The sequence below is a fragment of the Chaetodon trifascialis genome, chromosome 1 (genome assembly GCF_039877785.1).
Source record: "Chaetodon trifascialis isolate fChaTrf1 chromosome 1, fChaTrf1.hap1, whole genome shotgun sequence".
NCBI lineage: Eukaryota > Metazoa > Chordata > Actinopteri > Chaetodontiformes > Chaetodontidae > Chaetodon > Chaetodon trifascialis.
In genome coordinates, this window is record NC_092056.1 from 17,829,705 (window position 1) to 17,851,250 (window position 21,546).

The 21,546-nt window shown below is 42.7% G+C and overlaps 2 protein-coding genes across 3 annotated transcripts in view; one reads left to right on the forward strand and one right to left on the reverse strand.

Moving 5' to 3' along the window:
• elp4 (elongator acetyltransferase complex subunit 4) overlaps positions 1–8,467 on the reverse strand; it is a 55,036-nt gene extending 46,569 nt beyond the window's left edge. The window contains exons 1-4 of the mRNA XM_070961387.1: positions 8,275–8,467; positions 6,718–6,753; positions 2,066–2,187; positions 588–722 (exon numbers count right to left, since the gene is read on the reverse strand). Coding sequence (XP_070817488.1) covers positions 588–722; positions 2,066–2,187; positions 6,718–6,753; positions 8,275–8,452 — 471 coding nt within the window. The 5' untranslated portion in view covers positions 8,453–8,467. The remainder of the gene's footprint in view (positions 1–587; positions 723–2,065; positions 2,188–6,717; positions 6,754–8,274) is intronic.
• Positions 8,468–8,559: 92 nt separating this feature from the next.
• On the forward strand, positions 8,560–21,004 carry immp1l (inner mitochondrial membrane peptidase subunit 1). Of its 2 annotated transcripts, none has more exons than XM_070963715.1 (6): positions 8,560–8,638; positions 14,956–15,066; positions 15,172–15,260; positions 15,507–15,633; positions 20,078–20,188; positions 20,844–21,004. In XM_070963715.1, the coding sequence occupies exons 2-6, from the start codon at positions 14,962–14,964 to the stop codon at positions 20,928–20,930; spliced, it is 519 nt and encodes a 172-aa protein (XP_070819816.1). In that variant the 5' UTR covers positions 8,560–8,638; positions 14,956–14,961; the 3' UTR covers positions 20,931–21,004. The 2 variants fall into 2 exon arrangements, with proteins under 2 accessions (XP_070819816.1, XP_070819807.1); XM_070963706.1 differs by having other exon boundaries at positions 8,577–8,638; positions 14,956–15,052; positions 20,844–20,983.
• Positions 21,005–21,546: the final 542 nt, after the last annotated feature.

The window sequence follows — 21,546 nt, forward strand, 5'->3', positions numbered from 1 at the left end:
GTGTGCTGTTAATCCACATAGCGATATGGATTATAGACAGAAGGGGGGAGACTGCAGAGAAGTAGAAGGGGAGGGTCACCTCTCAAAGCGGAAGAAAGAGTGTAGGGCTGCCGACCCTAGCAGGGGGAAAGGCAGGGATTTGGGGGAAGACAGAGGCGCAGGTCTGGGTCATAGGGTTGAGCGAGCAGACATGTCAATGCACAGACTGCAAAGTACTCTTGTTTCCCAGGCTAAGCAGGGGTGCAGGCGTGTGTGTATGTGTGTATATGTGAGTTGGGGACCAGTGAAAAGCCTACCTATTGCCAGCTAAGTGTGAGTAATCTGGTCCAGCACTGAAAGGAAAGGCTGAGGCCTCATTCACTCCACAAAGGAGTTTAGAAGCTCATGGATTTAGTGGTGGAGACAATTGCCGAACCACTAAGACCAGAGAGCCAGTCCTGTTCTTTCTCATACCGTCATTAACAGAGACACAAGGACTTCTATTTAAAATAGCATGAACACAAATTACCTTTATTCTACTGTATATTCTGGTCCATCCATGCTGCAATCACCACAATGCCAGACAATATAAACTGTCATGTGATCACCTGTACTTTTGGAAGATTCTGATAGCGCCAGGCGATCTTCATGGCATCCAAACTGTCCTGAGGTTCACAAGACAGCCGGGGTTGCTCCACTGGTTTGTGGAGAGCAACATCATCCAAGATGGGAGCTGGGAGTTCCTGCACAAAATAACACAATGAGTTCAAATATGTTGATTTATAAATGACCTAAGAGTCATCTCAAGTCTCATCTTTTGACAGTTACCTGATTTCTTCAACGTTATGTCAACGGAAAGCAAACCTGTAATCCATAATTAAGAAAAACCCAAATAAAACAGTGAGATTTTCCCAGGAGAGCAGATTGTTTCCTAGGCCATGTATAAACTTAACTGGGTTTTTAATGGGTTTTTTTTTGTTTTTGTTTTTTTTTACAAGAGCATGTGCATGACAAAGCCTTCAGACAGGAAAAGTATTGCTGTGGCAGCAGTGTGAAGGGATGAAGGATCCTTGTAGCAGTGTGTCTGAGCAAAACTGGAACTGAAGTAAGTCAAACTTAGCTTCTAAAGCAGTAGAAGAGTAACAGTAGACTGTTTTATAAGATTCAGACCAATGTGCACTGTATCTCATAATAGAGCCTGTTCTGTCATTGTGCAACTAGTAAAAAAAGAGTTTCAACAAAATGGAATAAAATCTTGTCAGCCTTGGCTTAAGAACATAGTGGGAGTGGATGGGAAATCTGATTGGCTGTTCTAATTAAACATGAGTTTTTAGGGTTGGGGTTAGTACATGTAAACAAATTCTCCAATTTCCTGCTTTAACCTGATTTCTCCCAATAAGCTGGTTTCTTGTATGCATGTTAACATAATGCATAAAGTACAACCTTAGCATGTGAAGATTAGCATACCGTGAATGTAGCTGTGAAAACACTAAATGATGTGATATATCCCCATTGGGAGTCCCCCTCTCTTAATAAGTCTTTGATATGTAAAGAGAGGGTGAGGCTGTGACCCCTCCCACTATCAATCAGTGGGAGAGAGGCCCTCCTCCTGTATGATGGGTGGCAGTCAGCTTCTGGAGCTACGGTCCTCTTCACAGAATGATGCATCGGGAAACATTTCAACAATGCCACAACCATGCTACCCTCGACCTCTCGGACACCCCCGCTGACCCTGACACATCTTGGGGAAAGCTGTGCGTCTATAATACCTGCTAAATCATGTTCTGGCCAGCCTGAACCTGGCTGAATACTGTACAGCGGGAGCTCGTTAGTATTTTGCGACAAAGTAGGATGAACATTTTCAACATCTTCTGGTGACTTAACAAACATTAGTATTTCAGAAATGTCTTTTACATCTCGGCAGCATTTATACAGGGATGATGTTAAAGTAGACATATTGAGGCCGTCTTGGCGTCTTTGTCGATGGTGTGTCAAGGCTTGTCGCTTGGAAAAAAATCTAATACCTTGCAGAACAACACATTTCATTCCCAGGAGTTTACAAGACAGACGGCACCTCTTCTCATACCTGTAAGATGTCATCTGGGTTATCTTGAGCGGCTGCCACAAAAAGTTCATGTTGACACACAACCCCTTCTGCCAGGAAGTACTTTAAGATCATACGAGAGTAGCTTTCATATCGGTCCTCCTCTAGAAAAGAAACAGAAGACAATGATTAGAATTTGAGTGGAAAGCTCAAATAAACATACACTCTGAAGAAACTGTCAATCAGTACCACACAGCGAACGCTGTCTGTGAGGCCTACGGAAAGGCTTCATGATAAAATAGCTACAGCTTTCCTATGAAAAATATATCAACTTCAAGCCTATCGTTGGACCATGTCTCATTCTGACCATTCATTCACACTCCACAGATCCTGCAATTCATGACCACATCACAGTTGCTGACCGTAATTGATGTAAGGACCACATTCGGGCTACCTTTAGTCAGGAAAAGACGAAGTGGCAATTGGACATGGCACAGAAACACAGGTGATCTGGCCATCAAAGTGGAGTTGACATCCTCGGCTCTCTTGTTAAGGTCTTAACAGGATTCCTGTCCACTTCCACCTATCATATCTCCAACCAGCAGCGAAGGTAAGAGTGAGACACCTGTCTTAAGTATTCACCTGACCGCTCCCCTTGAACACAAGGGTACCCCAGCTATCAGGACAACTAACAGGAGGAGGCAGAAGTGGGATATGATGGTGCCTGTCCTCAAAATGCTTCCTGGCATCTGGCTCATTTGAATCTCTCTACTTTTTGTGTGAGTTCTGACAGCAATGGCATCTTTTCATCAATAGGTTTCGAGTGTCATTTACATCAGGTGTATTTATTATCATAAAAGCAGGTTGATGGCATCTGCAAGTCCTAGACTTTTAAACACATGGAGAGAGGGTAATTCTCCACTTGGAGTAATGGCATAACATTCTCATTTAGAGGAATCTCTCAAACATTAAATGGACAAACATACTTTCCCAAAGGTGGCCTTTCTCAGTGTACACAAAGCGGCCACCCGGCCATTCCACACCCCAAATCCTCAAAAAAAGCCTGCATCATCACCATGAAGCCCCCTCCAAGCGGGGCACATAACTCTACCCAGCATGCTGCTGCTGCCTCCTGTCACAATCATCATTTTGTAAAGATTTCATAGGCCTCTCAACACAATGACAAACAGTGGGCACAAGGACAAAGGCAGCAGTGACAGTTAAAGGTAACGGCCATGCAGCTGACAGCTTGGGAATGACATCCTGACATGTCATCCTCAAACATCTGGAGAATTTCCTCCTCCCACGTTCCCGGTCCATGTCCTCACCTACGGACTCAGGATGGCCCAGGAAATTCCATGGCTCTTCAATTTGTTGTCGGTGGGGCTCCCTGTTCTCTTATTGATGGGTTTCTAGGTCAGCAGGCCTTTGTGGCTTTCAGCAGGCCCCACAAAGACTCCCAGATGGGCCCTCTCAAGATGGGGCCTATTGTGGCTGTGTTTCTATGGGAGCCTTACAAATGGAACCTCCAGGAGTCATTAGGCTGTTGAGGCGGGGGGTAAGGGAGGGGGTGGGAGGTGGCGGGGTATACGAGCAACAGGGGGTGGGGGACGGTCATATCTTTGAGGTAGATCAGTCACTCTGGACAGTCATGGGATGATTTTTTTCTTCCTCTTTTTTTTTTTTGACTAAGGTTTGGTAAAGGGGTGGAAAGGCTCGGCTTGATTTGCCTTCGAACAGGGGAGTGGGAGTGCGAGAGTCCTGAATCATATCTGCTAAAGCTGCAGGGGGAGGAGACAAAATATCTAGGTCAGAGTGTTTCCCCCCTTGTGTGAATCTTTGCTTTATGAAGTACTATTATTTCTACTGAGCTGCTCAAATTAATTTAGGCCACACGGCAGGTAAACAAAATACAGACACTGAAAGCTTCAGCTTGACAATGACTGACTTTCTATTCTAAATACTGCTAAAAGGTGGGTTATATTAAGTTTAATGCCAATTAGGAGCATTTGTCAAGGTCCATATACAGTATATGTTTGACATATCTCTGTTATTAAGCTTCATCTTAAGCACATGGTGTTGATTTTTGATTGCTCGCCTCGACATATTTAAACCTGCGGACTCAAACAGACACACGTATCATTGCTTTTACAAACATTTTATTATGTTCTACATAGCACCAGCACTTTTAATGTCTTCGGTTGTCTTATTGTCTTTTTATCCTGTTTATGTTTTATGTGTTTATGCTGCTTTGCTGCAAAAATCATTTCCCCTTGTTAGTCAGTAAAGATCTTAACTTAACTGAACTACTGTGTAACTGTCGTGCAGCTGAATATAACCTACCTTTATCGACAGGTTTAGAATTGCTATACATTCCCACTGCACATGCTGTAGTTACACTTAAATATACATCTGTTGTACTTTCTAACTATCAGGCCTGCTTTGTTTATCAGAATAACAATTATGATGAACGACTTTCACTATATGTTTCACACTCTTACAGACATATTTAAACAATGCTCAAGACTAAGATAATTCTTATTCGAGGGACACTCCAAAGCTTTGAAATATTTAAACATGTACAATAATTAGGCCTAATTTAATAGCAATTATTAGCGTCACGTTATAGGAAAAACATTCATTTAAACTAATGGTTGGAACCATACATGGTCACCATAATAAGAGCCGGGAAGCTTTGTTCCTTCTCTTACAAAAACACATGAGATGAGAGATCTTCAGACAGCAGCCATACTGGGCTGATCCCCCTCTGGTTGACAAATCAGGATGGACAGCTCAAGACACTTCAAAGGCAGACAACGACCAGTCTGATAATTTTATGTCTGTGTCTCACAAACAGGCCATCACGGCTAAAGGGGCAGACTGTAGGAGATGACTGCCTGAAACAAACACAAACAAACACACACTCCGAACCCCCCCATCCCATCCCATCCCACCCACACACAACAAAACAGACAGCACAGTGTGCACAGTGCACACACACGCACGCACACACAGCTCTTTCAGAGCCAAACACAAGAGAGCTCACACACGCATTTCACCTTTACTGTGTCTCTCATTACCAGATGAAACCAACCGTACATTGATTCACAAAATGGAAGGGAAGAACGCATTAGTGTATAATCACTGACTCCTGCATCGATTGGGGGGGTGAATTAAAGGGCAAAGCAATATCATCAGTTGGTATAGGCCTTTGCTACACACAAATTACAGCTTCAAGGGGAAACAAGACTACCTTAACCTCACTGTCTACCAGTGCATATAGCCTAGCCTATGATGAATGATAATAACAATAATAATACAGTGGAAGACATTTAAGTCCCTAGAAAACCCACTTGCTTTGAATGTACTCCCGAAAACTTCTATAACACATCTGCAGATGAGCACATTCATTAAGGATCACAGTGGAAGTGTGAACACCTGGGATTCTAACTAGAGACCTTCAGGTCATTACTCTATTTGCCATTCTGCTAAACAGTGACACGCTAACCACAAAAAGCAACAGACAGAGGAGACTACTGAGGTCTGTTATGGGAATGCATTTCATTTTTGATTATGCATGAATATATGGATAGTATGCCGGAGCTACATTCCAGCCATAGCTTAATGCATGTCATTTAATATCTATATGTCTTGTTGACTGAGAGAGTTTCCAAAAAGCATATATGCATCTTTCTGTCTTATAGAATTAAATATTCTACATGATGTATCATTATGAACATGCATGCACTGTTGTCACACTTCTGTTTAAACAGTAGTTCACTGCTTGTAGTTGTACTAATTGCCTTTTATGGCTCAAGTCATAGCAAATGCATTCAGCTATTAACACACTGCTTTAAGAACTATGGAAGACAAAAAGGCTAATTGTAGCTCAGGAAACGTCACCTATTGTGTATGTGAGTCACAGACACTCTGTTCACGAGCTGTGTGTCCTGATGCGTGTTTGCTCAAAGTTAATCTCATATGCTGAAAGATAAAACGTTGAAGAACTTTTTGAGAGTTTGCTGTCTGGTAACAGTTTAAGAATCCAAAAAAGAATCAGAAAAATGACTCACGAGAAGATATAGTATCTGCTAATATAAAATAATGCTAGTAAGTGTCAAATAAAGTGTGTACTTGAACTTCCTGGGATACAATAAAGTTTTCAAGATTCAAGATTCTTTATTGTCACGTACTTGTGACAATGTAACATCATCACCAGTAATGAAATGTTTTTGTGCTTAGTGCCAACTCAACTTCACAGTGCAATCTCAGAATAAATACATATAAATAGAGGAATCACAAAAATAGAATAAAAAATAAAAACAGAATTAAAACATTTGAGTAATAGAGGTAGCATAAAAAAATAGCATAAAAATAGCATAAAACACTAGAGTAATGACAAGGTGCAAGAGTGTGTGTGTGTGTGTGTGTGTGTGTGTGTGTGTGTGTGTGTGTGTGTGTGTGTGGCAGTTCAACTGTTTAGCAGATCATCAATCATGTTTCCACAACCTTACTTTAAGGCTATTCTGTCCAATCAAAATACTTTTGTCTCCATGACTTAAAGCTGATTGGTTTGACCTGAGCTCCAACAGGAAATACATGACATTAAGGAAGTGACTGTCCCATTTAATGAGATCCAAATGTTTTGTTTGTTTGTTATTGTTTCCATTGTTTGCTAAATTTGAGAGGCTCACCTATGAGAAGTACCGTTCCAACTGCTAACCCACCACCTGTTTGTGAAAAAAAAAAAAAAAAAAGCATTAATATCAGCTTTTTAAATCATTTCAGTCACATATTACAGACACTGTCTTAATCTGAATCAATGTGAACCACTCGGAGCCTCCCTTTGACCCACTGCTGCTTCCTTCATTTTCCATGGCAGGCATTTTGACTCATCATGGAAGGAAAATCACAGCTGTTACTAATAACAGTAATGATGGCTCCGTTCTATTCAAGTTTCCCACTACGCCATGACAGTGTGACAATGAGCACAACAGCAGGACCCTGGATCTGAAGCAGTTAAATGGAATTCAGCCATCACTCACTTTATTATTTACACCTGTGATTTTCCAACTGTGACATGTCAACAATCACAAGAACAACAATCAAAAATGGCCTATTAGAGAAGTAGATATCTAAAGAGAGCGACTAGCGACCGGTCCAGGGTGTACCCCCCCCCCGCAACCCCAAAAGGGATAGTCAGGTGTAGAAGATGGATTGATGGATGGATGGATATCTAAACAGAGGTCTCTGATGGTCTCTTTTCACACTGATTATGGAAAAAGTTTCATTACCCCTGTTAAATTCAGTCAACACAGAACATTTTTCTTTTGTTTTTTCATTTATCCAACAATGTTAGTAGGTTCTGATAGACTTTGCTCCTGTGTGCCAGTTCATAGTAGATTATGACACACAGGCAAACATACAAATATATATTTAATGAGCTTCTTTGGACTCACAACTACATAAAGACACAAGATTTCTGGCTCAATTTAAGGGGGAATAGGCCTTAAAATCTTGATGGGGATGTTCTATACATTACCTCAAAATATAGCCCAAAATAACATAAGATGAGAATAGGGATAATCTTGCATTCCCTCATGTTGAAGATTTCCAGTGTGTCCACACTGGTCTCTTTAGATTATAATAGTTTAGGGACAACCAGCAAGTGGCATTCCTCATAAAACATTTGCAGAAACCACACTGGCAGTATACTGCTGCATTTACACAGACTAGTAATCACACCTCAGTTTATCAGTGCCCAGCTGTATCACTCATGCCAATTCTATGAACACACTTTTTTTTTTTTTTTTAAATTACTGCTGTTAGATTACAATGCTTTAAGAGTAAACAGGGATATTACAGTTTTTGGACTATCTTGGCCCTCGATGGCTAAATTAGAACTGGCACAGCTACATTTCTGACGTCAGCTAAAGGAGAAAAACTTCTACAGACACAGCTTCAAACAACCTTTCCGTGGGCCATGGACAAATGAATTTAGTGTGCCATGGATAATTTAAAATGACAGAAACCTCCATAGCATCCATAGTGCTAACGTTAACTTTCACACTAAGTAGACTTTGCTTTATCCATACAGTGACAAAACACATTCTGTCACAAGTCATAGATTTCCCCTTTGACAATTTAACTACGCTCATATTTTGCCGTCAACTTCAGTGATCGTTACATTGAAAAAACTACTGTAAGTGTGTGCAGCTAGCGCTAGCATTACAGCCGAACAGCACACTGACCGAGCAGAAAGTCGAGTGACGTGACACCGGTCGAAACCAAGAGTTGTCCATTTTGAACCGAGGGTCTGGTACCAGGTATGGAGATTAACTTGCTTCTTGTTTTCTTCTGAAAACTCGTGGTATTGAACGATGAACGCTCAGATGAGGGTCTACCCACACTGCTCATGGGAGCTGCCATACTGCTTAGTAACACAGTGACGCCGCTTGATGTTTTGGAGCGTATTGTCCAATCAGAGAAGACATTGTTAACTCTCGACCAATGAGGGCAGCGATTGTAGCGGGGTCGCGTATGGACGCCGTTAACAGGAAGTTCAGTTTGTTATGATAAGTGCATGGTCGGACCATTGAAACCTTCAGTTAGTAGGTGAGTAAAGCGCCTTTGTGTGAGAGAAGTCGCTTGTTTTATATTCGTCCTGTTTACATAAACGTGGATCTATGTGCTCTTGGCAACGGCCGGCTGGTATTTCATGCTTTAAAAAGTCACTTAACGCCTGGCTTTGACTGTGACCTTGTTGGTACATTGCTGACCCGTATATTGTTTGACAGAATCAACTACTTCCTTTACAGTCGCTGCCCACATAATTATTAGCAACCAAAGAGTAATTTCTGAACGGCATGTAATAGCTGAACAAGCGGTGCGCACAGTGTTCTAATCAAGGGGGACACATGGGGTATAAAAACGCAACTATAACGTCTTTATCGTAAATGATCATAACGTAGCCTACACATATGAAGGGGTACATTATGTTCAGGAGGCAGGAATCACAATCAACATGCTACACTGAATTGCTTTGAAGTGTCGAAAGGGTGTGTGACAAGAAGCGTAGCATGAGCGATTTAACACACACAACAGCAGCTGCATAGAAATGAGTGACATTATTCATTGCTTTCTATGTAAAGCAGCCTTAACTAGCAGAAAGTTTGTTTGAGCTTGTTTTACAACAAAAAATATCAGCAGAATCTGTTAAAAAAATCTATCTATCTATCTATCTATCTATCTATCTATCTATCTATCTATCTATCTATCTATCTATCTGTAATTGACCACATTGTGAGTGGCCCACTCATACATGAGTTTGTAAGGGAGCTTCAGCACTAAAAACAGGAATGTAATTCAGCACTGTGCTTATTAGGTACTGATCTTTTTCCACAGGACACACTTTGATGTGCTACAGTAGGAAAATCATGTATAAATAATAAAATTAATGATGGATAAATTCCATTCAACTGTTCGGTAATAGGGTCCTGATACTTTACATGCTGGCTCACTGTCACACTATCAGGGGCACTTGGAACAGAGCCATCATTAATATTATTACTTACACCTGTATTTCCTATTATGACATGTCAAAATGTTTGCTGTGAAATACGCGTAATAAAGATGGAAACCTCCTTTGCACTCTGAATGCTTTGTCAGATTAGGCAGACCGCTGGTGGGGGAAAGGCCAGTTTCTTTTGTACTGCATAATGTCTACTATTAATACTGGCTGACTGATGAGAGATCAGTGTAATCCTTAAGACAGCTGTAAAAAAGCTCTGTGTGGCAGAGCGAGGCCAGAGGCAGCACAAGATCACAGGATACTGTAAGGGCTCCAGAGGAAGCAATAGCCCAACTGCTCACTTTACAAATGCTCTCAGCAGAGGCAGTCCTGCTGTTTTGACAGCACTGTTGAGATTTATATGTGCTGACAGGAGACCAAGGGAATATATCATGACTGACAACACTGGGCATTGTGGAAAGCCCATATGAGACAAATAAGATGCGCTGACTGACCTGCATCTTGGGAGGAGGAGAGGCTGCTTCAGCAGTGCAACGTGCAGGATGTATGAGCAGCTACAATGCTGTGGAAACTTTCTCCACGTCCTCTGCACAGTGCCAGTCTCCTCATTGCCAATTCTTTTTTAATCCTATTTTAACTATTGAGCTCTGTAGCACAAGTTCGCAGTAGTGTAAACACAGCAGCCTAATTGTGCAAAAAGAGCATGGTCGTGCCCCCCCCCCCCCCTTTTTTTTCCCCTCAACATGTCATCTGTGCATGTGTGTGTTTTTCTGCAGTGTTTTTGTCAGGGTTATCAGTCTCTGTATCTGATTGAGCTATATAATGGCAGCAGTCATAACATGTCAGACTTTTCCTGGTCAGCCTGTTTTGGTTTCGTCAGTCTAATTCGGCCATCAGTGAGGACTGCAAGAAGCAGTAGACCTCTTGTGTCCGGGGGATGCAAGATTATCATCACAATGCACCATATTTATTTTGTTAGCATTGAAAGTAAAGTAATATTCTAAGGGCACAACTACAATGAGCATAGGATGTATTTTGTACACAGCTAATTTTGTCTAAGGATTGGACTTTTTCCATGTATTCAACATCCCATATTTTGAACAGCTTTATTTTGATTTCCTGAGAATTTTTTTGCAGGATAGAAAAAACATTAGAAAATGCATAAAACTCTCATTTAGAATGAAAGGAAATTGCATTTGTAACAATCAGAGGTTTGCCTTTAAGTCAAGGTGTCTGTCATGAGCTGGTGTTAAAATATATCAGGCTTTGTCATGAGCTGCTGTGTGCAAAACACAAACTCCTTTGTCAATCTGATACAACACCAGATAAGATCTCTCAATTCTCTCAGCACCACGCATTCGCTTGTGGTCAATACAATAAGGCTTAGTGGCTGATTTTTCCATTCTATGTAATTGGCTGGGGACTCTGTCAACCCACACTTCCTTTCAATTCATAGCAGTTGTATTCATATCACTTGGCTATTATTTGCTCTGGCTGACCCACTGATTGTAGGTTTAAACCCTCACCTCCTCAAATAGTAACCTCGCTCAGCTGTTTCACGGCTGTGTTGCTGTTAGCAACAATGAAAAGAGCAATATGGAGATCAGTCGCTTCAATTAAGCCTCTGATAGAAGGCAAAGCTAGAAAAGATGGGGGCTGGACATAGAACTCCGTGACTGGGACTTCTACATCTGTCACTCTCCATCCAGCCAGGTGCTTGTGTCTAAATCAGCAGGATAATCTCTGATTGGACTGATAGTTGAAGCAGACCCCCTGGCTGCTACACCTCCTCCTTTTTATAGCTCATATTAAGATCAAATCAAGCTCTGCGCAACAGGACTAATGCCCCACCTCCTCTGCCTTCTGCTGCCCAGAGGAGGACATCAGAGGTGGGATTCGTCCCCTCTCCAGTGCTGCCTGCTCCTCCAGACTCCCTTCCATCTGGGATCCTCAGGGAGAAGAAGAATATCTGACAAGGGGCTTGTAAGCCTCTTAGCCCCCCCGTTGCCCAGCTCTCTCTCAGCCCATGTTTTCCTAATTTAGTTGTGTAAGGAGTCTGCTGCAAGGCGCTCATGTGCTGTGTGGATAGAGATTCTCTTTGTGGTTCTAATAGACTGGCCATGTATATCAATTAACACTACTCAGCCAATGGCAGGTTCAAATCTCCTGAGACCAGGAGCAGTAATTCCTTTTCGAACGTTTTCTTATGGCTTCAATAATGTGACTTTAATTAGGTATCAGTTTTCATACGCGTGACTTTGCTTTATTTTCAGTTTGATTTGAAAACTTTTTTATTACTCTTCTTACGTTAGCTGGGTTTCCATTAAAGTATTTAAATTAATTAGCAAAAAAAAACCTTAATGTAACTGGCTGCTTAACACCCACAGACAAAATGTCAGTGTCACTATTTTTTTGCTGATTTGAAGCAGAATGATCAGAGTATAAGTTATGATGGATATCTTTTTTTTTTTAATGGAAATTCTCATCACGTCTGATGTGAAACAACGACTTTTCCAGTCTCAGTTCGTTGTGAATGTGTGTCTTCAGGAAGCCTCTTTTATCATGTCAGTGCACAGTAAAAACACTTTGTTCACATTTTATTTTTGCAGTGTATTGAATAATACACTTCAAATGTTTTCAACAGCTGGGGCGAATGCAGTGATGGGCATCCCCATCATGCTGCACTTTGTGCTCAGGGTTGGCATTGCAAGAAAGAAAAACTCATTCATCTTCATGCTCTGCCTTGAGTGGAACAGTGCTCCCTCAGTAAGAGGATCACAGAGTTAAACACACAATAATGTGTTTCTATCGGCAGCTATTCGTTTGGGATCCCTCTCGTCTCCCCGCTGTAGCGCTGAGCTGTGACCGTGGGAGGCCGGTGGCCACAGATGGTTCTGCAGAGAGGGCTGCACTGACTTTTCTTTGTTTTCTCTTGAACATGTTTGGCGTGTAATCCTGGATTAACAGAGAGACTTTGTGTTAATTTACAGCTGTAATACAGCATTCAATTAATGTACTCCCAACACACACATGGGCTGGGTATTAGGGGCAGTAGATAGTGTGTGTGTTGCCTGGCTCTTTGCTCAGGGGAATTGGACGTAATGGAGATCCAATCAGAGGTCTCTGTGGATGTCCACCTCATTCTGACTCCCAGAGGAGTCACTGCAGCTCATATATGCACTTTCTATGAAACACATAGGTAATGCTATTGTCTGTGCACATTCACACCACATGCACTCACACACAGACACACAATATCAATGACAGAGGGTGCCTCAGAAAACCAGGCGGCTGCATATGGACTCTCTTGATATCAGTCACTGGCTGTGTGATCTTGTTATGCAAAGTCCCTTAATCCCTACCTATGATGAATGCACGGTGGAATGGAGGGGGCGGCTGAAACAGAGATATGAGGGCAGCTGTACGGGAGGCTGTCCACTGTGCTTTGCAAATGAGTGCTAGCAAAGAGATTCCTGATCCCTAGCCCAGCAGAAGGAAGAGCACATGTGAGATCATATCTGCGAGTGCATTATGACAGAGATGCTGGTGGAGGCAGCTGAGAGCAAACAAATAGAGCTGAACATGCTGCCTTAGTGCAGACCTGAGATTCACATTAACCTTTAGACCTGTTGCTTCCCAATAGAGGAATTATAGGGCCAAAGGTGTTACTGAACCAGCTGTGGGAGGAACTGAGTTTATAGTTCCTGTGGAACAGGAGAGGAGACCAGAGCAGGCTGTGACTGGAAAGGGGCACTTCATTTGGGCCCTGTGCTGAGTGTATATAGCTGTCCCCCTTCACCTGCTCGAGCGCTCTCGTTCGCAGGGGCGGCAAAAATCAGAGGGTTGCCAGGGGTGATCAGGCAGCAGAGGGAAGAGTGGAGTAGCAATACATAAGGAGGTGAAAGGATGGAGTTTGTCTTTTTTGGATCAGAGGCGATGGCGAATGGGCCAAAGAGACAAACCACGCTTGGGATGAAAGATAGATAGAGGGTTTAATAGGTGGAATATAGTTGGCATGAATGAGAGAGCATTGTGTGTGTGTGTGTGTGTGTGTGTGTGTGTGTGTGTGTGTGTGTGTGTGTGTGTGTGTGTGTGTGTGTGTGTGTGTGTGTGTGTGTGTGTGTGTGTGTGTGTGTGTGTGTGTGTGTGTGTGTGTGTGTGAGAGAGAGAGAGAGAGAGAGAGAGAAGAGTGGAGGGGGGTAATGGGATTAGGGGTAACACCTTTGGCAGGGCTGGGAGAGCCACCTGACACCCGGTCTGTTGGGGACCTGGGGAGAAGGGGGGTGTGGGGACTTGGAGGTGGTGGGGCAAGGGAGAAATTGGGGGTCTAATCCTTGTCCATCTTTGGGAAGTCATTCCCAGAGCTCTGAGGATTTGGGGCTTTGGTTTCCGCTCTGCTTGCTTTGGTTAATAATACCCTGGGAGGGAGAGAAGACATGGAGAGAGCAAGGCGAGAGAGAGAGAGAGAGAGAGAGAGAGAGAGAGAGAGAGAGAGGCAGAGAGAGAGAGAGAGAAAGAGAGAGAGGCAGAGAGAGAGAGAGAGAGAGAGAGAGGGGGAAAGAGACAGAGAAAAAGATTTCTTTTCCCCGTGGTGGACTGGCAGGACAGCAGCCTCAGTTAAAAATGTTTGAAGTGCAGACTAACCTCTAAGTCAAGCTGTGTCTATTCTTTTCTAAACACACAGTTTCAATCTGTTTGTGTATATGCATGTGTGTGTGTGTGTATGCGTGCAGGTGCGCCTGCGTACACACTCTGTGTGACAGTGTGTAAAGATTGACTTACTTTCTTCTCTCCATCCAACAGGTTGCAGCTTGAGTAAAAGTCAATAACCTGAGTGTGGCTGGGATGTTTGCTTAGAAGACACACGGATTGTCCTCGTGTGTGTTTGTGCGACAGAGTGTTTGCCGGGCGGGTGGTTGGGTGGGTGCAGGGGGTGTCTCTGTGTTTCTATGGTGCTGACAGAAGCTGATAACTGCTCTAATGATTGGCCGTAGCGGAGGCAACACAGGTTTAGGGACTAGCTGTAGACAGTGCGGAGCTGCTCGGCTGGACGTGTCACAGCTTCTGTGTTTGTCCATCACCTGAGCGCAAGGTGTTGATTGGTCCATCCTACACAGGATCAAAGTTCAGGGCAGTTTTCTGCTGTCAACTGGCCACTCAGCCTCTGTGAATGAAACACCAGGGAATGTGCCATTTCAGCAGTAGGCCAACTGTGACAACCTTGTCCACACCTGTAAAATGTAACCCCACACAACTTTCTGTTTTCAGAAACCGTATGAAGGACATACGCCTACCATAAATGGAGAACAGAGTTATCCCTTCACCACTCTATGTATAGAGCCTTTGATAGCTATGTACACTGACATTGTGCCATAACCTATGGTTGTGCTTTGTCCTATAGGTGGAGATGTTCCGCAAAGTGCTGGGGAAGACGTTGGGGTTTGTGGGCTACACGGTCCAGTATGGTTGCATTGCACATTGTGCCTTCGAATACATTGGTGAAGTTGTGGTGGTTCGTATAATTACGATTACAGAATTCATGACTTTTTGTCTCAAATTAAATTAATTCATCAATGCACATGGAAAAAGTGTGTTTTTTGTTGTTGTTTTGCTTCAGTGTTCTGGTCCATCCATGGAGCCCACCATTGTCAACCATGATGTTGTCTTCTCTGAGCGCATGAGCCGTCATCTTTGCAAAATACAAAAGTGGGTTCCAGTCTGTGGATTCGTATTCAGCAGGCGAAATGAGCACACATGTTGGAATATGCATAAACATTTCACAATTTCCATTTTTGACCTAAAGCAAAAAACAATTGTGCTCATTTTTTTTTGTTTCTCAAGTTGAAAGCATTGACTGGCACTTTCCTACAAGCATGCATCATAGATGAAACGAGACATTAGGCATTTCTTGTGAATTGTTCCAAATTGATTGTGGTTTTTGTTTTTTTTCAGGGGTGATATAGTAATTGCAAAGAGTCCATTTGACCCAAATATGAACATTTGCAAAAGAGTCATTGGACTGGAGGGCGACAAGGTCTGCACTAGTGGCTCGTCCAGTCTGTTCAAGAGCCACACATATGTGAGTATGTTTACATCCTACCAGCCCCTATTTGTCGACAGTGTCGTTCTTTCCAGCTGCCCTTCTTATACATCTTGTGATTACCTGTTTTACCAAGTAAGGCTCCTGGTGGCAGCTTTATTATTTCGCTTCCAACAACCACAACTCAGAGTCTCTTTGGAAGAAAAAGTGTTACCAAAGATACAGTAAAATAGAGACTGAATGAGGACAACAAAACATTTGATAGTTTGACAGGATCTCTATGCATAATGCAAAACTTTCAGTCAATGGTTTCCTTTGTGTGTGTGTACCGCAGCCTATATACTATCATAGTTGTTTACATTTTAGACCGCACACATCCATTTTGTGTCATTGGTCAAAATATCAGCTTTTGACAACACCTATATTTCCTCAGAACAGTGATAAAACCAGAGAGTGAGCAGGGGTTCTGCTGCTGAAACCACTGTCATTGCTTTTCTATTACTACTCTCCCCAACGCCCACAGCTCAGGCCTGCAATCTCTCTGAAGCCTGTTAGAGTTAGTGCCAGCCGAATGGACAGACTGATGGGTGGGTGGAGGTGTGTGTGTGTGTGTGTGTGTGTGTGTGTGTGTGTGTGTGTGTGTGTGTGTGTGTGTGTGGGTGTGGGTGTGGGTGTGTGTGACTGAGTGTGAGAGAGTGTGTCTGTGTGCATACATCCACAAACCAAAGGTTGCATTTATGTTGCATGTTTTTGAATTTCTTGTGTATTTTATAGACTATGGGCAGACTGCTGAATGAGTTCAGCCAAACGCAGCATAAGGCCAAGCCCCTAAGTGTCAGCAAATCAAACAGGAAATAAAGAGGCTTCCTCTTCTACTAGCTTCACCTGCACATACGGAGCACTGAACTTGTAATAGGTGACGTCTTTGCGTTGTGATTCAGGATCCCAGGATGAAGCGACAGAAGTTTCAGTTTGACTCCTTTTCAAATTTGCCACCAGGTGAACAACTGCAATATTTTTGGTCTGTCTATCAAGTTTAGGATGAAGCTCATTGACTTCCATTCATTTTGAAGGCTTCTTCACTCAGCACGCTGAAACCAATCCATAGATAATGATGTCTTGGTGGCGTGTAGCATGTTTCTTCTTCGCTTATACCAGGACAAACATATCGCCCGTTGTGGCTGCGTGTACTGTGGCAACTTGACTCGAATCAACGTGAAGGTTCAAAAAATCACTTCGATTAACTACAGTTGAGGTAGATCTGTATTAGTTATGGTGTGAAAAAAAGACACACTTCAGTGCAAGATTTCTGTTCAGTACGACTCTTCTTCTTGTCAACAAGTACTCGATTAATCATTTTCTATATTAAATGCCAAAAACACACATCACAGATTCTGAGTCCAAGGCGACGTCTTCAACAGTCCAAAAGTCAAAGATACTCACTTTACAATGACATTAAACAACACATTTGAGAAGCTGGACGTTTGATGTTTTTGCTTGATCAAACAACTGAAGCGATTAATCGAGTGTCAAAATTGCTTCAGATTCATTTTCTGTTGATTGATTAATTGACTACATGTGTTTCAGCTGTAGTTTAGAACCTGTTGAACGACAGCGCCGGTGTGTCAAACTCATCAGACTGTTTTTGTTTTTGCACTGCTTTGGATTTTTGCCACGCACGCTGTTGAACTACTTATCTTTGAAAATGTAAGAGAGCTTAATTCATAGAAGTATTGATGACAGACATTGTGGCATTGTAAGGATAAGCGTGTGAGCGTGTGTCTTGTTTTTGTCAGCTACCTCTTGAAAAATGAAGGAAATGTGACATGCTTAATCATAACACTTTGCTACTCTAAACTTTTACACTTGAACTTAAAAAAGCAGATGAGAAGCTTGAAATAACTGCTATGCTAGTCTTTCCAAAACTGACTGTCATGAAGCATTTTATAATGTCATGCAGCCTAATATATGCTGCCACATGTTAATTTTTGTAACTCCCAGGAGCAAAATCACTTCCTTTATGTGACAGCGTTTGAGGTAACTGACAAAATACCCGCTGTTCACATAAATGTTTGGGCTCCCTGAGGGACTTTTCTTCCCCCCCAGAGGATGTATGTGTTTGTTTGTGACTGGTAGGAGAGTGTGAGGCATTATGGGTGGACCTGTAAAGATGAATTTTGGAAGGCGGTGTTAGACCCTGTCATCACCTCCTTTTTTGTTCAGACAGACAGGCAGGTCCTCTCCACCCTCAGAGATCCAACAGCAGACTAATTGCCCTGTCACCTTTCAGGAATCATTTCTGTGTCAGAGCTATTGTGTCAAAACAATGACACTTGATCCCTAATATTATAGCAAAGAGAGCGAGAGAGTGACAAGAGAGAGATGAAATGTCCCCATACGTTCGTATCTTTGCAGTAAGCAGAGAGAAATATGGTGACAGATGAACTCGGTAAGTCCGTGTGGTTTTAAACTGAGCATACTTCACAGCCTCAATCATGTTAACATAATGAGCACCATAATGGTGTGGCTGTTAAACAACACACCTCCACCGTGAGGAGAGGCTCTAGTTTCAGTGCATCTCGACACGTCTCTGACAGGTGCACAATGCCTTGCGTCGACCCAGCCTACAAGCACAGGACGGGTGCAGTGTCTGCCGTCCGTTACGCCAGAACACATCCAAGCGACTTCACTTCTGACTACACTGTGCTGGGCCTACGCGGATCTTTGGAAGTCTGTGTGGCTGGAAACGACATGTGTTGATGACGGCTCTATGTGTATGCTGCTCTTCTTCAACACAAAATTTATGTGCACGCAAAAGTCAAGTGGTTTCGCGGCTATTTACGGGTGCCTGAGACAGCAGTTATCTTTGAAAAGCATAGTCAAGGATGGTGCATTATCTGGTTACAGCACAGCTAGTTTTAATTCAGAGGTTTGCCTTTGATTCACTCCCCCCCCCCCCCCCCTTGTTCACACACCTGCAACTTGCAAGGTGATACACATAAGCTTTTATCCGCGCTCTGGCCTCAGTACAGCAGATCTAGTTTCAGACCTCTTCACTTTCTCACTTTTCTGAAATACGGCCCGGTTGATCCTGAAGTTTCTCTGAGGTCGTTTTTCCAAATCAAAGTGCTCCTTATGCGTTGTCGATAGGACTGATTGACCAACCTCCATAGTGATTTCTCTTAGGCTGGGATCCTAAATACAACAGAGGTGATGTCAAGAGCTGCCATGACAGGCTTACTCCTTTTAGTATGTGGGTGCTGCAGTTTCACCAAATTCTGGACAGACGGATTTTCATAATCATATCTCCACATCTTTAGGATGAGCAAAGCGAAGATGGTGCTTTTTCTTTTCTTTTTTTTTTATTAAATAGAAGATGAGGAGAAACGGGGGGTTCTCGTTTGGCAGATGACAAACGGTGGTGTTTCTTTTTCCTGTGCTTGGGAGCCAGCATATGTTACCATGTTAATGAGGTGTAATGGTGGGAATCCAGCATGCTGACATATGGTTCTCAGATGACTCCTTTAATGATATTCATTTGTGTCGTCGTTATTCAGCGAGTTGTTTACCTCATGTTAGGTCAACATGTCACTGGCTCGTGATTATGTCACATCATCTGTCTCAATTATCGGATATGAAACAAAACGCAGCATCTCACAGTAGGACTGAAGACTCTAATCAGAGAGCAGGGTGATCGGAATCAGGAGTCCGAGCAGAGGCGAAGACGTGACGTCACCTCAGTCTGGATAATATTCAGTCTCTTTATTCGTGATATTCTCTTTCCTCCAGAGGACTTTTGCCGTTAAAAAGTTAGGCAACACAAAAATAGACTCGTGGATTGTGATGCCCATTATGACAATATAATGTGTTGTTGATCCTGTCTGCACATATAGGGGGGACAGCGCACTTAATTAGGGCCTTGACAAGCCTACTCTCCTAAAGTGATGAGATTAATCATAATTGGTGTCACTGTGAATTAGAGCCCGCTTGGATGACCGCCCCACTGGCAGGTCGGACCGCGGTGGAGACCCTTGGACACTGCTGCTAGCCGCAGCTTAGCCCTCTCTAGCTCCCTCTTTCTCCCTCCGTCTCTCTCTCTCTGCCCAGCTATCTTAGGCCCCTGTCTTGCTTTACCCTCCCTGGGTAAGAGGGGCGCAGATCTCAGCCAACAGCCTAATGACCCCGTTTGAAGTTCTTCTAAATCCCCCCCGACCCTGCCCGTTACCCATGACCCCTCTCCTAAGACGATTCGGGGTTAAAGAGGGACAGGGGGAGGAGGCTGAGGAGGGAGGGATGGCTTAGGCAACTCGTCGGGGGTAGCGGGGTGGGGTTAAGGTGGGTTCTCAGTACATTATAGGTCAACTCACTTTTACATGTTAAAGTTAAGGACTGCTACTTTCCATTTGATCTCTTTGTTGTGAGGTAAAATGGTCTACATCTTAATCATTGTCTGCCTTCTTTCTGTGTGTGGTGTGGTTTTTAGGTTCCAAAAGGCCATGTATGGCTAGAAGGGGATAACCTTACCAATTCCAGTGACTCAAGGAGCTATGGCCCAGTTCCCTATGCCCTCATCCGAGGGCGTGTTTGCTTAAAGGTAACGGGGAGGTGTACTGTATGTTGATATTTGTTTTTATTTATTTATTTCATTTATTTATTTATTTATTTTAAGAAAAAGATAGAAATATGGAAAATGTGAGAAATATGTTTTGTTTGTGTTTCTTTGCAAAATCAGAAAACCAGTTTGGATTAAATCTTCCATATATGAGTGTTGAGCCACCTATGTTTTTTTTTTTTTTCTTCATTGTTTTTTTTTTGTTGTTTGTTTGTTTTTTTTCTGTCAGTCCTGTATGGCCATTTTAAGCCCAATTCAGAGACATGAGTCAGTTGGAAGTTCAAAGCAAGTGTGTCTGATTGACCAAAGCCTGGATAACATATTGTCTAGCTTTCCATTCTGCTGTATTGTCATGTCACTGGATGTCATAGCAAGCACGACCCTGGAAACAGGTCAGCCAACCTTCTGTCCATCTGATTGGACAGCGGCACTCCACTGGAGGCCCTATTACGACAGCTGATGAAATAACAAGCTTTTCTATGAAGTCAAACACATCATTAAAAGCCACATTAGCAAATGTGTCCAAGACGTGCGATAAAGTGTTGTACATAATGGCTGCAAGTGCTTTATTTTGTTATTATGTGAGTCTCAGCTCTCTTTTAACCCATTGTTTCTCTGCACCCTTTGTCCTACACAGCTCTGGCCGCTGCACAGTGTCGGGACTCTCAGTAAAAGCCCAACAAAACGGATCATTAAAACTCAGAGTGACTCAGACTCAGATTGACTCATTCACTTTGTACTGTACTGTTACTTTGTTTTCAGTCATTTTTTAATAAAGCTGATATTTATTTAAGCTTTTATTTGAAGTGGTTATTAATTGTGGTTAATCTGTCTTCGGTCCAGTTACTTAAAGATATGAAAATCCCTTTGCAAGCATACATGCTTCATGTTTAGATGAATTTTAATGTTTAATAACTGTCACAGCCCTGTCGTCTTACTGTGCGTTGGCTGTGGCTGCAGCACTGTAGGATCAGCATTGCGTGAGCAATGAGAAAAGCTGTGTCTCTGTGGAACTGCTAATGGCAGACAGTGGACAGATGCATGAATGAGATGCACAAGATTTATGTTGATGATTGTGCTCATTCAGTTTTAAATCAACAAATGAAGGCCCAGTGATAGCCAACAGTGCATGTATTCTGACTTTTAATTGGTCCTGAAATGCCCCTAAACCACATATTTGCAGGATGTTTGTACATGTGGTGTAATCTTCCTAAATGTACAAACTGTGCCCTCATCAATGTCTCATTCCCTCAAAAAAGATGTTATTAATTTCATGTTTACCCTTTCCTGGTATTATGGTAAAACAAAAGCTCTCTTATTGTTTAATATTTCATTAGGCT